This window comes from Podarcis muralis, chromosome 9 (genome assembly GCF_964188315.1).
Source record: "Podarcis muralis chromosome 9, rPodMur119.hap1.1, whole genome shotgun sequence".
NCBI classification, from domain to species: Eukaryota; Metazoa; Chordata; class Lepidosauria; order Squamata; family Lacertidae; genus Podarcis; species Podarcis muralis.
In genome coordinates, this window is record NC_135663.1 from 23,455,024 (window position 1) to 23,471,430 (window position 16,407).

Here is a 16,407-nt window from a genome sequence, read left to right on the forward strand (position 1 = left end):
ATGTCCTGAACCTGATGCTGCACTTTATATCATATAGCAATACAGAAACTGCAGGGAAACATCAAGATATATACTTTCATTTTCTTTTCATATAGAAATGAAACTAACATTCATCATTTAGAAGCTTAAAACCCTGCACAACTAATGCACAAGCACTGTCATGTACACACAATTCCTCAATACGTTTCAGGTTCGCTTTAAAAAAACCCAAAAACTCATTATCTGAAACATAACTTAAAACACAAGCAAAGCATATTGGAAGAAATGGCTGGCAGGTTCCAGTACTTTCATCGTAAAATCGTAAAACTTTTGTGAAGAAGTAAATATATGCTTCATCCTAAGCATGTGTTTATCTGGCTGCCAGAAGGATAAAGTACTGGAAGATGTCAGCTTTGAATCTGTTAGACCTGCAAAGGTAGTTAACGTTTTAAAAGAAAAAGTGCATCTGGACATTGTAACTTAAAGTAGATAAACCTTTCAGTTTGCATGTTTCCTTGCAATGTTTTTCTTGATACCATACCTCACTGGTTTCCTGTCTCGAAGCAAATCTTCCAGACTCTTTCCACAGTGTTCCGCAACAACCACTAGCCTCTCTGATGAAAAATATACACAGAGAGACAGATTTAGTATCTCAGTGCACACAGGCACAAAAACACTTTCACTCTTGCATCCCACTGAAATTAAAACCATATTATGGTAACGCTGCATCTCGTAATACAAAGAGGATGTCTACTTATTTTAGGGGAATAGAAAATCATACTGAGTATACATTACACAGAATATAACCAAATTAACACGTAGATGGCAATTATTTGCAGCCAACATCTAGAGTAATTTCAGTGTAGAGAACATATGAGCATTTCCCCCCTCATTTTACATCAACAACCATGGTGGGTGGGGATAGAGTAAATAGAAATTTTCTGTGATGGGCTGTTTTTACTGGTCAATAATTTTTTATTTGTTTTTGGTTGTATTTCACCAGTTTCTGATTTTGCAATTTTTATGGAGTGTGTGCTTTTAGCATGGTAAAGGTTTTGTTATTATTGTTTTGGTTATAAACTCTGAATATTGTATACATTTTATATTTCTCCATGTTGCCTTGGGTCATTTTTGAAAAAGGTAACTAAGATTTTTTTTAGTAACTATTGCCATTTTTTTGAAAGTTTCTTTGTCAGTTTTACGGTCAGTACTTCCGATTTTCTACTTTTTCTAAATGCATTTGGAAATGTATTAGAAACTTCTAGTATAATATTAGCTACTCTATCAGTATCAAAATTACCAAGTTTTTTTGTGTAAGTGAAGGAAAACAAGAAAGAAAGAAAATAGATAAGTGGGTACCATTATTTTTGGAATAGGGCCAGTATAATAATAGCAAAATATACAAATTGTTTCAGTTGCTACGAGTACATATGGGTTAACCTACTCGATTGGCATTTTCTCCATTTCTTTTATTTACCACACTGAGGAGATAGACCACTGTTTTTGAAAAGGAACATTTTTCCATTACTGTGAAGGAGAGCAAATTTTAAGGCTTAGCACTCGCTCCCTTTGTACATTTACAAACATTCATCACACCATTTCCCCCACATAAAGCTTAGTTTACAATTTACTTTTTTTAATGCAAGAAAGTGCCATACTTTCCTGTGTATAAGACTAGGTTTCTTTCTTTAAAATTTATGCTAAAAAGTGTGGGCCGTCTTATACATGGAGCCATCTCCCCCCATTTTCTAAAATTTGAGTTCCCCAAAACAGGAGGCATCTTATACACGGGGGCGTCCTATACATGGAAAAATACGGTATTTCAGTTGCAGGTCCCCAACAGGACATAATTTTAGAGGCCCATACTTATAAGAATTGTGCACCAGCCCTGGAAAGGTCCATTGCCATTGTTCCTCTGACATCAGTGCACTGATGGTGGAGAGGTCAAAATGGGGTGGTGGTGGTGGCATTTCAGTAGCATGTTGGGAGTTGATAGGGGCAGGCTTAAGATCTGTTGAATCCTTCCATTCCCACAATATGCCCTCAATATGGCATGTATGCCCTAGGGCTGGATAGAATGAGAAGGAATACATTATTTAAAGAATACCTCAAGACAGCCAATGGAAGGGGGCCAAGAAAAAACCCTACCCGCCCACTCCATCTAGTGCCCTGCTGGACACCAGCTTGGTAGGGCTTTTGATTTGACAGCTCATCCACTGCAAGTACCGCCTCTCCCAACCCAGTAAGATTTCTCTTTTAAACAACTGAAATATATAAACTGTGTTATTTAGGAAAGGAGTGTAATGGTGAAAAAGGGATAGGTATTCAGAGATCAACAGAAGGAAAACAGTGCCTCATGCTAAAACCTCTCCTGCCCTCACCAACTCCATTCACACAGGGGTATCGATTGCCTTACTATTATCCACAACTGAGGTGCATGGATGAGCATGGGGGACAGTTACCTTGAACGTGATGCTGTGGCAGCCACCAAAATCTTAGTAATTGTCAACATTGTTCCCGATAACAGCATTATTTAAGGCAGGATTTCCTAAACTGTGCTCCCTGAGCTTCATTTGGGTGGTCTGTGGATTTTGGTTGAGGATGGTATAGCCATCCCATTAAATATCCACATTGGTTTTTAAATGCATTTGTAGTGTTTCTTTTATATCTTGTATTGTATTTTATGGCATTACAATTTGAATTCCATGGAAATTCAAACAAATAAAAAGAGATCGTGACAGGCACATCCATTCTGCTGCACTAATTTTGTTATAAAATGCACCGCCAGCTAAGACTATTTTTTGGATTTTCCTCTCTGAGCTGCGTCATAATACATTATTCTTGTATAGCTATAAGAATATTGCCATTCTATGTACAACCACCTCTCCTTTAAAACAGATTTACAATGTGAAGCTTCTCCTCTGCTTTGCCAGACATTCTGCTTAGCTATACAGCAAAAGCTACAGTTAAATAAAATTCACCATGTAAAAGAAAAGAAACTTCACTTAAAAGTAATAAAACTGATCCCAGGTGTAACAGTCACCCTCCACCCCTGCCAAGATACCAAGAAAGCACGATCATATTGAATAAGTTTGGAACAGTTTATAGAAGACAGGAAAACCCTGACTTCTGAACTAACTTTTATTCTTTGGCGATCACTCGTAGCAGAGTAAGATTGTCTTCCATAAACACGGTTTTAACGATGAGTCTGTAAGAGACTGTGGAGGCCAATTCTGGACTCACACGTCCTTCCACAGTGGGGACATTGGTTCCCGGGCGGGAGTTGATCACGGTGTGGATTTGCCAAGTGTGCCTTCCTCTTAGCACGTTTCTCCCTTTCATCCTGCGTTTGAGTGTCTTCAAAGCCCATGACACCTTTGGTAAAGGCTGTTCTCCAACTGGAGCGCTCACAGGCCAGTGTTTCCCAGTTGTCAGTGTTTATACTACAGTTTTTTAGATTTGCCTTGAGACAAGACTTTAAACCTCTTTTGTTGGCCACCAGCATTACGCTTCCCATTTTTAAGTCTGGAATAGAGTAGTTGCTTTGGAAGATGATAATCAGGCATCTGCACAACATGACCAGTCCAACAAAGTTGTGCTGAAGAATCATTGCTTCAACACTGGTGATCTTTGCTTCATCCAGTACACTGATATTAGTTCGCCTGTCTTCCTAAGCGATGTGTAAGATTTTTTGGAAAATACAATGCCCTTTAAAGGACAGGTCAAATGTGATATCCAGCATGAGAATGGGAAAATCAAAAATGTAAATAGAACAAATAAAGTCAAGTAAAAACTGAACAGCTGATTATAAGAAGCACATAGAGCAGCATGCCAGGCAAGTTGTGAGGAATGCTTTGTATCTTTCAAGGAGCCCTCTGTGTGCATACAGAGACAGGTTGCACACATAGCATTGCAGTTCTCCTCACAGGAGGAATATGTAAGATTAAAAAGATGCACTTAAGAGATGGCATTTTGCAAGGGAACTAGCCTGCTAAAATGGGCATAGTTCAACCCAAAATTTTTTCAGTCATGTTAAAGTCCCTACCAACTCTACAATTCTATGATTGACTTGAAACATTCTGTGGCCTACGAGATATACACCAAGAGGTGCCTGCTCTTGATGGCATTACACTCCCTCTGAAGGAGTGGGTACCTAGCTTGGGAGGATTTCTGGACCCTTTGATGTTGCTTGATGCTCAGGTGGCCTCGGTGGTGTGGAGTGCCTTTCATCAGTTTCGGCTACGGACCTAGCTGTGTCCCTATCGGGATAAGGATAACCTAACTTTTGTCATCTATGCTCCAGTAACCTCTTAGTAAGATTACTGCAACACATTATGTGTAGGGCTGCCTCTGAAGACAATTTGAAAACTTTAGCTGGTGCAGAATTTGGCAGTCATGCCACTCACCAGGGTAAGATGGTTTGAGCATATTCCACCAATCCTGGCCTGATTGTACCGGCTGCCAATTAAGTTTCCAGGCCCAATTTGAAGTACTGGTTTTGACCTAAAAAGGTAAAGGACCCCTGACAGCTAAGTCCAGTCACAGACGACACTGGGGTTGCAGCGCTCATCTCGCTTTACAGGCCAAGGGAGCTGGCGTTTGTCCGCAGACAGTTTTTCTGGGTCATGTGGGACTAAGCAGCTTCTGGCAAAACCAGAGCAGCATACGGAAATGCCATTTACCTTCCTGCCGGAGGGGTACCTATTTATCTACCTGCACTTTTTGGCATGCTTTCAAACTGCTATGTTGGCAGGAGCTGGGACCGAGCAACGGGAGCTCACCCCGTCGTGGGGATTCGAACCGCCAGCCTTCTGATCGGCAAGCCCAAGAGGCTTAGTGGTTTAGACCACAGCACCACCTGTGCCCCCACTTTTGACCTAGAAAGCCTTAAATGGACCGCAATACCTCAAGGACCACCTCTTTCCATATGAACTGACCCAGACCCTGTGATCATCACCTGAGGCCTTTCTTCGTGTGCCTCCTCCACATGAGGCCCGCAGGGTGGCAACATGAGAATGAGTGACTCCCCATTTGTGGAATGCTCTCTCCAGAGAGGCTTGCCTGGTGCCTTCATTACATATCTTTACGTACCATGTGAAAATATTTTTCTATAACGAGGCCTTTGGCTGATAAACATCCTATGGCCTTTTAAAATGTGTTTTTGGTAGGAGATTATGGGTTTATTTTTATTTTTAAAATGTATTTTTGTGTTCTTATTTTGTATTTCTATGTTGTGAACCACCCTGTGATCTTTGGATGAAGGACGGTATACAAGCAGAAATAACAGAATAAGTAAATTACAGCTTATATTTCATCTTCAACATGATATATGGCACACTGATAAGTTCCAAAATGTGAGGACTGGGAGAGAACTGTCGAGGCCGCCTTCTGTGGAGCACATTTCTTTTAAACTCTGAACTTCAAAAGAGAGATTTGAAGAATTAAATAAAAAGAAAGACAGATTGATGAATTGCAGGGACCTATGGAACAAATGGACTGAAAGAAGCCTGCAGTTTTCAAGAACAAAACCCCCCAAAAAGCATGCGAAGGAGCAGAGCGTGGGGGGGGGGGGGGAATGGAGTAAAGAGAGATAAGCAGAGTGTGAAAAAGAAAAGGAAATACCTAAAAATTATCAATGTGATCTGAACTACAGGATAACAAAGGCCTGCAGCCCAGCAGCATACATCTGTGTCTGTTATGTGCAACAACAGAGACAAGCCTGAAAAATGCTGCTACAGAGTCAGTCTGGGGAAAAGCAAACTGCCGTCTTGGGGGGAAAAAATGCTGACGGCTGCTTTGAAGTCTAATGCTCTGAAACACATGCACAGAATAATTACTGTAACACTCCTACATGCACACCCCAAAGTTATGGGGCAGGGAGGGGGTAGAAAGCACACTCACCATGCTTTCCACGGGAAATGTCCACATACTGGCAGAGCCGAGGATGCGTAATTGTCTTAAGAATCTGAAAGCGTCCCAGGATCTTTATGGAGTTTGGCGTCAAGGGCAGGCCGTTGCTCCCACAAACATCATTCGGAAGAGCAGAAGCAAAGAAGGTAAAGGCTCCCAATTCTGCATCCTTTAAGGGAAACATCTTAGGAGTTACGTGAGATACCCCTCCTTGTAGGTAGCGTTCCCCTGAAAAAAGAAAAAAAGAAAAAAGGGAAGACAAACAATAAAACCAGGCTGCAAGGCTCCAAACCAGTAAACAGGCTGCCTATAGAGAGAAAAAACCAGTTTAAACCCTACAGGTTTAATTTTAAGGCTAGTCCAGCAAACGGATGCGATTGATATGACTGCTGGTTATAACAGAGTAATGAAAGCTGTTTTTAGCATCTGAAAATGTATAAAGCAATAAAATGCAAGTCAACAGAATATTTAGAGGATTCTAGCCTGAACTGAACTCTGCAAAGGAATCATGCTATTTATTCAAGTCCAGTAAGTAAGGATACAGTCTAGAAAGCCTGTGCATCCATCCATATTTGAGCAGCAGCAGCAGACAGTCATTATTTTGCAGGAGGGAGTCAAGTACATAGTAGAAATTAAGACCACACAATTAAAGCAGATTATAATGCCCTGTTGCCCTGGATCACCAAATCCACTTCAAAAAATAGCAACCATCAATGGACTTTTTATGTTAAGAATATGATGGAGAAATGCACTGAAAAGTTTTTAAAGCAACCTGCAGACAAATCAAGATGCATGTTTAATGTCCTGTAACATCCCCATGAACCAATCTGAATGAACACTCATGCAAATCAGAATGAATGCTCCATAAGCAGGTCATCTGTAGGAGCCCTGAACTGCAAACACTTTTTGGCATTATATAGAGCTGCTGTTGTGGGGAAACAGAACTCCCACCCACTGCTGGCTAAATGACACAGGGAATATGATCAGTTGCGCACCATGGAAATAAAATATAGCTCAAGCTGAGTGTGCAAACATCAAAGCAGTGTCAGTCCCCAAATTAGGAGCAACATGCTTGAGGCCCCAACACATGCCTTTTGCCAGAGGGGCCCATAGATTGAGGCCTGCTTCTGTTGGCCAAATTCTGACTGCTCTTTTCTGCCCTCCTGGCCCACACAATGCACTTTCCCCTGCATCAAGCGCACACTGGCCTTTATCAGTCCTTGCCCCCATGCATATGGGTGTGATATTTCAAGGTGGCTTTCCCATGCCTAAAGGCAGTGTAAAAAGCCACCTGGTGCAAATATGAAACCAGAAAAGGCAGCTGGCAATTTACAATGCTTCAAGAGTGTAAACAGGCACAGTATCTGTCACAGGTCCACTTGCTACCCAGTTTACTCTGTTCTGCTGGCATCTTTTTGTTCCAGAATTATGATGCTTAAAAACAAACAGTGCAATCATAGGCACACTTATTCAATAAGTATAGTTCACTGAATTCAAAAGGGCTTATAAAGGTAAAGGTAAAGGTACCCCTGCCCGTACGGGCCAGTCTTGACAGACTCTAGGGTTGTGTGCCCATCTCACTCAAGAGGCCGGGGGCCAGCGCTGTCCGGAGACACTTCCGGGTCAGGTGGCCAGCATGACATCGCTGCTCTAGCGAGCCAGAGCCGCACACGGAAACGCCGTTTACCTTCCCGCTAGTAAGCGGTCCCTATTTATCTACTTGCACCCAGGGGTGCTTTCGAACTGCTAGGTTGGCAGGCGCTGGGACCGAGCAATGGGAGCGCACCCCGCCGCGGGGATTCGAACCGCCGACCTTTCGATCGGCAAGCCCTAGGCGCTGAGGCTTTTACAAACAGCGCCACCCACGTCCCTCAAAAGGGCTTAATTCCGCTTAAATCAGCGAAGGATTTCAGTCAAAAAGTTCCTTTTTCAGAATCCCCTAGTAATGAGTATCTTTAGCAACCTATGGACCAAATTTGAACTTTTAAACTAGTCACTTAGCCGTTTGGGGGTATACTTCATGTACTTCATTTTGCAGCAGGGCTGTACAAATTTGGCAGCCCGACTGCTGACCACAGCAATCAACATAGATTGTATTATTCCAGTTCAGGGTTAACACTGCAGGTAAACAATTTTTTGCAGGGATCAATTTAAGATGCTACCTATGGCCTCTGAAGCTCTAAAGTGGGGCTGGGGTACCTATGGCCGTCTAGTTCCTGGTGGACTGCAACTCCCATCTTCAATGACCATTAACCAAGCTGGCTAGGGCTCATAGAGTCCAATGACATCTGGAGGATCTGCTCTAAATCACCTGGGGAAAAGCTATTGAGATGTGAAGGCCCAGAAGGATCAGAGGGGGATTGGTTTCCCTCCACCCCACAGTTTTTCAATTGGAAACATTGGAACAAAAAGCCATTTATGAAATATCGTATTTTGAAATGGCTGGGGTGCTTTTAAAGAATACATATAGTTTGAAGAATTTTATGCAAGACAATCTACAGCTGTAGAGAATGATAATTCCTGTGAATAATGTAGACAAACCTTCCTCAACTTGAGGTCCTCCAGATGATGTTGGAATGCAAATCCCAATAGCCACAGCGAGCACAGTCAATGGTCAGGGGTAGTGAGACTTGCAGTCCAGAATAACCAGGTTGGTGAAGGTGGTTGCAGCCATAAGCCTCACTCTAAGATGTATTTTCACATTGAGAGGGTGCTACCATCTTCATAAGGGGAGCATACAAAACTTGTTTGTTTGTTTGCTTATTAATAATAATGATGATGATGATGTTGACCTCTGATCTAGCATGGAGATGCTAGATACATATACCTACCTTTCTGACCCAGCCCGTACCCTGTGGTTTACATTTTCACCTCTCTCTCCAAACGATTGTAATACAGACACTCTGCTTTAAAAAACAACAACTAGCAGTAGAATCCTATGCAAAGCTACTCATGAGTCCCACCGGGTTCAGTGGAACATATTCCCAGGTAAACACATATAGGACTGCTATCTTAATATGTTTATATATTGGGAAACTAGCTCCAGAGGAGCAGATTCTTGCTTCATCCGACACCACTGGGTGACATGAGGAATGTGGGACGGCTTCCCAACCCACCTGCAATGACCCTCGAGGTCTCTTCCAACTCTAGAATTCCGTGAAACATTTGCTAAATATATTGAGCGATCATCATTCTAAGCCCAACTTGGAGCAGATCTGTTGAAGTCGATGGGCATGGCCAACTTAGGTCTACTCAAATACAACCCGATACAATATTTGCATCTGACTGGCTTTGTACTGCACCTGTACCCCCATGGTTACCATGTTAACATCAAGTTAAGGTTACAGAGGGAATAAGGCAGCAGGCTGAATGGTAGCAGCAGCGGCACAGGTTTAGGTAGAACTAATGGAGTGGGAATTGGGCTTTGTGACTATAGCCTAAGTAAGTAAACACCCCCACTCCTTTCACCCAGCCCAACATCTGGAGATCATCAACTTACCTATCTCTGAGGGCAAGTGAAAAACCACAAAATGATAACTTCCTCTCAAAGTAAGCCACACAGGAGCCTTAAGGAGGATTAAGCTACACTGCAACCTATTGGAAAAGCAACCTTTTCAGGATTCTTGGGGAGCATTGAAAGCAGACAGCATTCCCCCCACCCAGCCCATTTTCAAAAGTACCTTCTGATACATGAAATAACAACACGGTCCTAGAACCAGGCCAGTGTTGGATTTACAAGCTATAGCTTGTACAAGCTATAGCTTAGGGCTCCACTCTCTTGGGGGGGGGCCCAAAAAAATTAAAGGAAAAGTATTAATATTAATATATTTCTTAACTGTTTTTCGTTCAGCAATTACTTCGATTAAATACACATTCTGTTATGTGCAAATGGCTTTAGATACCTATTAGGTCCACAAATTACCATGTAGCATATATTCAACACAAAAAAACAGTTACAATTTGTTGTTGACGAAGGACAGCTGGACAAATAAAGGGCCCCATTACCTTCAGTAGCTCATCAAATCTAAACCAGGCCCTGAACCAGGCCTTATAGGAAACGCAAAACACCTAACAGGGAACAAGCCGCCGCCAGCCTGCCCTACAATGACACCCAGCGTCCGCCGCCGCCCGGACTCGCCTTACCCGGGCTGTTAAATCCACCTCCCCCTGCCCGTCAAGTTTCTAGCCCTCATGAGCACCACCTGTAATACGCGCAGACAAGCGCGCGCCCATAAACACACACACACCTCGCTCTCCCTTCGCCGGTACCCCTTCCTCCCGCGGCTCCACCCACCTCGCTTCCCTCCGCGCCCGATTGGCCAAGAGAATGTGTTGACGCAAACGCGCACGCCGCTTTTTTCTTCTTCTCCCCGACCTCTCCCCCTCCCGCGGGGCGTGCGACGTGCTCGCGCATGCGTAGAACGGGCACGTTTCCGCTGCCCGTGAATCCTGAGCGGGTAAGTTTTGGGGGCAGTTAAACTGGGGAGCGGCGAGAGGCTGAGTGGGGTCGCTTCTCTTTCTCATTCCCTTCGTGGTTATAAGGGGTGGAGGGTGGGTTACCTTTCGCTGGCCTACCTTTCGCTGAAGGGGTGGGGGAGCTCTTAGGGTAAGGCCTGTAAATGGCATGAAGGAGCCCTTCGTTCCTGGGGAGGGGGGGGGGGGTTGGAGATAAGGGAATTGGGAAAACTGCTGCCCTAATGGCAATATTTTGTAGAGGGGTCGGTCTCTTGCAGCATGAAAGAACCACACACAAAAAAAGAAAAGAAAAAAAGAAATGGTCTTCTACCAACCCAAAAGACGAATGCGTTTTTATTCTGGCATAAGCATTCGTGGACTAAAATATAGGTGATTTCTCTCTCACACACAACTGGGATTTCGTATAGGCAAGTGGTCGTAAAGTCAGTGTGGCAAATGAAATGTAAGTAATAGTGACAGTGCCTGTTTGTAGAGGCCACACTAATGGAGGTGGGGGAAAGAGACCCTGTGGGTAGTCATAATCCTCTTATTGTCTTGCCATTTTATTTTTTTATCACTTGCACAGGAGGAGCCGGGTCACAAAAGGTATTTTGGAAGAAAAAGTGAAGGGAGGGCAAAGAGTAGCAATTGGGGGAGGGGAGAGAAGTATCCTGTGGACACAGCGAGGATGTAAGGACCGGAAAGTCATGAACTTGGGTGGCTGCGTGGGCACTCGTTGGTCTTGTTTGGGTGAAAGCTTGTTCCAAAGCTGATGCCGCTGTCGTTCCTTTAAACTAGTTTGTCTTATCTAGAGTTTTGGGGCTATTTGGTCCCATTTTTCTCAGGGAGATACAAGTACATACTGTCAGCTTATGCCTGGTCCAAAGTTCAGTCCCTGGCATCAACAGTTAAAAGAAACCAGCGCCAGGTGATGTAGAGAACAACTGCCCATCAGAGGGCACAGTACTTGGCTAGATAAACCCAATACAAGGCAGCTATTTACATTCCTGTCAAGTGCTAGCACATCATGTATCTAATTCTAGTGTACAAATGAATTTATCCATCTTTTAAGATGTCACAAAAGATTGCTGCAACACATTAACAAAGCTATCCCTCTGGAAGCATATAATAGGTTTGCAGTCTGTGTTTAGCTTTGAAATGCTGGAGCTAAGAAAACATTCCTTCTATTTCCTTTACATGCCAACTTCATCTTCATTCTTGGCTCCTGAAAGTTGGTTGTGGTTATTACTTGACAGGATGGGAAAGAGTGCTTGGTACATGTTCACAGGTACTTTATCTTCACAAGACTGAACCTTGGAAATGGATGCAGATTCTAGATTTAAGTTCCACCAAGCCTTGGTTCAAATTATTAGGTTTATCAGATTGCCCTGAAGCAATTATTTCTAAGCATAGTGCTGAAAGGTGCAGCGTGAGAATGTAAAGAACAATTTCTGAGATTGACTCTTGGTGAGATATGATAGTGAAGGGTGTGGGGACGAATGTAGAGAGAAACTATCGATGCTGGATGGGTTGTGGCCAGGTTAAATCTCTGAATTATGGGAAGGACAAAATTAGCCTGCAGCTAGTCTCCCAAACTATGGGTGTATCTGCTTCATCAGAAGTGAGTTGGTGGTTACTCATCTCAGCTAACCCTGTCACTCCTCATTTCTCCACAGTGTGTGCTTCTGTTGGTAACTCTCCATCAAATTCTTTCTGAAATATATTGTAACTCCTCCTGCCATGTGCCTCTTAAATTATCATAGTGCAAAAATTACTAATCCCTATGGTGAGCTGTATAATACTTAATGGTGATTAATATTGTTTGTGCAATGTCCTGAGAGCACAGTGCTTTCTTAAATTTACACGACTTTTCTCCAGAGATATTTGTGTGCTTAATACTGCCTCTCCTGATATCAGGTGCTTACAGATTTGGCAGGGAAGAGGAAGCAGATTTGCGGTCCTGTCTTCTGCTGAATTTTGCAGCGTGGATATCTGCGCTGACTGTGCTTGTTAAATGTGAGTTGTGCTAACATCTATTTATGTAACATTGAATTAAGGGGAAGCAAAACGTAGGCATTGGCAGTGAGTGGACCATGTTAAAGAGCAAAAGTGGGGTTCTGAGTCTTGTGTCCTGCCCCCATAGCGCTTCATTTTTAAAACTGTTTTTCCTTAGACTAGGAACGAGAAGAGGACATTTTTATTCTGTAGGTGAGGATTGAGGGATCATTTATGTGAGAGAACTGGCAGGTACAGTTCTTCCTATAAGAGTTCAACTATGCTTGTCCTGAGGCCTTAAGTAGCTTCCATTCCTTTCTTCTTTTATGCTTCTGCTCTGTGCACATTGGCAAAAAGCATTTTGAAATGGCAGCTGGCTTCACAGTTGGCAAATCACTCTTCCAGTTGCTTAGAATCCCCTCAGTGGCCCAGTTGTCTAGGCTCTCCCTAATCTTGCTTGCTATGAGAGTTGAACAACCTGCTGCAGTGCAGAAGGTGGTGGGGACTCTGAATTCTGTCGTTGGTTAGGCAAGCTTTGTCATCTGGCCTCTCTGTCAATGGCCTTATCCTCCACAAATTTGATATTTTAAAGCTGGTCAAGTTGACATCCACCATTACATATAGTGGGAGCAAATTGCACTATGCACTTTGTGAGCAAGTACTTGCTTTCTTCTGTCTTGAGTCTCCAACCCTCTAGCTTCAATGTGTGTGTGCATTTCTTACTCAGTTTCCCCTCTTGACTTTTTTCTGAGCCGCTAAAGTTGTAAACTTTCTTCAAAGTGGAGGAAATTCACCAGAAATTTTTTTCTTTGATATCTCCTCCTGCAGTTTGAGTCTCTTCTTGCCCATTCAATCTCCCTTTTTCCTTCTCTCACTTCACTTTTCCTTATTTCCTGCATTGTGATGCTGCTGAAATCCCACATGTTTTGTGGCTTATACCCCTGAATTTTTAAAAATCTTATTGTTACACGGCACTCAGTGCCTGTTGGGGTGTTCTGTTTGCTTCTTAGGCTGAAGTCCTGTTCTCTCCTACCTAGTAGTAAATCCCAGTGAACTCAGTTGGATTTACCTCTGAATAGACGTTATAGGATTTCACTGTAAGTTGTCTGAGACTACCTCTCCCTTTATAAAAACCAGACTCACTCATTATATATGTTGACTAATTTTCTGTAATGCATTGTTCTCTGGGATTAAGCAAGCTACCGTAAAAGTGAGTGCCTTTCTACATTTGGGAATACTGCAACCTATGTCTCAGGCATGAAGGACAAACATACTATAAATGGAAGCATCTGAATTGGTTTTCAAGGCATGATTCTTCTATACATTTGTAGAGGTGAGGAGGAAAGTTTTGAGACTCCTGTTACAATAACCAGGAATCAAAGAATATTGTTTAAGAAGCAGTCCTGTTTAGGTTTTGAGCGTTATACATATCCAGGCAATGCTAAAAGTGGAGATCTTTTTGTCTTGCACAATAATTGAAGCAAGTGTGCAGCTGGAGCTTTCTCTGCTGCAGATTTTCTCACTTCCAAGGAAACAAGCTGACATTAACTTTCAAATATGTTGCTGATATTGAGTCCACCTAACTTGTTTAGCTGCAGTGATTGCCCAACAAACGAGTGTATAGTCAGAGTGCCTTGATCTTTGAGGAGTATGTAAAAACCTGCAAATGACTGCAGTAACTTAAATAAGTTAAAGGATACAAATTAAATAAGTTAAATGCTACAAGATACCAGGGCATTTTGTTACATCTTTGAGTGGTGTTGCCAAACAATTCTGTAAATATAATGTGGTTGACTTCTTCAAATACAGACCATATTTCCAACCATTTATTTAGCTGTGACCTTTTATTAAAATGTTTAATGTGGTATCCTTTATTTTTAATAGCATTTATTACTATAATACAGAACAGTGATCATGCTGATCTAAAGAACTGGAGGACCTTCTCTATGGATAAATTTATTCCATAAGTATGTTCACTTAGTACCCCCCCCCTTTATTTACTGTTCTTTAGGCAGCAGGTAAAGTCCATCCCAATCCTTTTATTTTTACATATTATCTGGTCACCCCTTTTAAAATTGTATAGGTTGCTGTTTAATAGTTTTTGTACTAGCTCACCGTGGCTTTATTTTATGTCTTTTGTGTTTTATTGTTTATATGTGGTTATGTTAACTGCCTTGAGGCTTATGCAAAAGGTGGGATATAAATGTCTTAAATAAACTGAACATCTGTTTCCATATTTCATCGTGGTCTCCCAAGAGATAGTTAAGAGATATTTTTTTTTCTTTTAGTATTGGAGTTATTTTCAACTCTGGCAGCTTCTATGCTGCTTCACACATAATGTATTTACTCTGTGTTTGCATATATAGCACAGGTTACAGTTATAATGGAAACACTCTTTAAAACATAGCACAACGATTAGCTCCAAAAGATATCAGATGAATATCAACAATGGATGTTTCCGTATAATTCGGTTAAAATGCCTCTTGCATGGAAAAGATAAAATGTGTAAGCATTAAGATCTCAATTGAAAACTTCTGTTAAGTTTTGTTCCTGCTTGCATATGTTTAAGTGGAAATATCTCCATGTAATGAAACTTGGATCTTCAAAATGCATTTTGTGCTATTGTTCAATGTATCACTTCAAAAATATTTAACTTATTAAATAGATCACTTAGAATTAATGTGATTCACAGCTTGGTTGTCTGCTTGTTTACTGAGATAGCTCAGTCAGTAGAGCATGAGACTCTAAATCTCAGCTCTTAATCTCAGGATCACAGGTTCGAGTTCCACATTGGGTGAAACATTCCTGCATTGCAGGGGGGGTTGGACTAGATGACCCTTGTGGTACATTCCAAGTTTAAAATTCTATGATCGATGAAATTAATTTTAGTGTCTTCAGTGGGGCTTGTCACCTACCTGGAAGTATATCTCATTCCAGCAGAAAGCCCATCAGTTAAAAAAGAATTTATAATAAAATGCAGTTCACTATGACAACATAACACTTCTTTCCAAACCAGCAATAAAACACGTATAGGATTGCACTCTTTGGCCCATAGCAGAAGCTTTTGTATGAAGCTCTGGTAACTCTGCTTTAAAATGAGTGCAGGGACTAGGCATTTTGGAACTTGGGGGAGGAGAATGTAAATTTAATTGTGGGTAGTAACATAAATGAAAGGAATAATTGTATGCTTGTGCCATAGTAATATGGCCTGTGGTGCAAGTTTATTTATACAACTACTTAATCACCTTTCCAGCCAAATGGGCATTCAAACCAACATGTAAAACATTTTTTTAAAAACCATTAATGAATTTAAAAGCCCATAAAAATATCAGACAACAGCTGAAACAGCTGGTCAAAACAAGACTAATAACAGATTAACTATAAATCTATCCAACATAAATGCTTGGGTGGGGGAAGCTGCTGATGGTGGATGCAAAAGAAAGTCCTCTGAAGTTCTCTAGGGCGAATATTCCATAAGATATCAGCCAGTTAAAATGGACTCCGGATTGGAACTATTTCCAAAAAGCGGGCTACTGCATTTTAAACTGGTTAAGCTTACTAACTTTCTAAGGAGAGCCGAACGTCGAGCATGTTTTTGTAATCTAAGTTAGACCTTGCCATTGGATGAATAACAGTGGTGAGAACTTGGCTAGAGGACAAGTTATAGCTGCCTCTTTGACCATCTAAATCTGGTAAAATGTGTTTCTAACCAGAGCTGTGGCTTTAGGCGTCAAGCATCAAAGTCATGTGTTGGAGCACACCCAAGATGCACACTTTCTCCAGCTCGCTAATCATAATTTATTTTGTCTTGCCAGGATTCAGTTTGGTTAACGCTTATCCAGATCATCATGGTATTGTAACTAGCAATAACTTCCCAACAATGAAGATAACTTTGGCTTCTGTGAAAGGAGATGGCTATCCATAGACCTTCTTTCTTCCCAACCCTTTCTCCTAAACATGAAAGTTGTGCCATCTCGCTTTCTGTTTTCACACTGGTCCCGTTCTGAACCCGTACTGAGATTTCCTCATCCAATGATGCTTTCTTCAGTCACACATTAAGCCTTACCT

At 41.9% G+C, this 16,407-nt stretch overlaps 2 protein-coding genes across 9 annotated transcripts in view; one reads left to right on the forward strand and one right to left on the reverse strand.

Annotated features, from left to right (window-relative positions):
- The window catches only part of TBCK (TBC1 domain containing kinase), an 85,396-nt gene extending 75,209 nt beyond the window's left edge, over positions 1-10,187 (reverse strand). Inside the window, exons 1-4 of one of the 4 annotated variants that reach the window (XM_028743223.2) lie at positions 9,895-10,127; positions 9,389-9,483; positions 5,881-6,117; positions 521-593 (exon numbers count right to left, since the gene is read on the reverse strand). In XM_028743223.2, the coding sequence (XP_028599056.2) occupies positions 521-593; positions 5,881-6,073 (266 nt within the window). In that variant the 5' untranslated portion in view covers positions 6,074-6,117; positions 9,389-9,483; positions 9,895-10,127. The other 3 variants (XM_028743222.2, XM_028743221.2, XM_028743224.2) reach the window with 3 other exon arrangements.
- A 24-nt stretch (positions 10,188-10,211) lies between these two features.
- AIMP1 (aminoacyl tRNA synthetase complex interacting multifunctional protein 1) overlaps positions 10,212-16,407 on the forward strand; it is a 38,184-nt gene continuing 31,988 nt past the window's right edge. Inside the window, exons 1-2 of one of the 5 annotated variants that reach the window (XM_028743471.2) lie at positions 10,212-10,346; positions 12,262-12,360. In XM_028743471.2, the coding sequence (XP_028599304.2) occupies positions 12,359-12,360 (2 nt within the window). In that variant the 5' untranslated portion in view covers positions 10,212-10,346; positions 12,262-12,358. Of the gene's footprint in view, positions 10,347-10,652; positions 10,808-12,261; positions 12,361-13,537; positions 13,673-16,407 lie in introns of those variants that run through there. The other 4 variants (XM_028743472.2, XM_028743475.2, XM_028743473.2 and 1 more) reach the window with 4 other exon arrangements.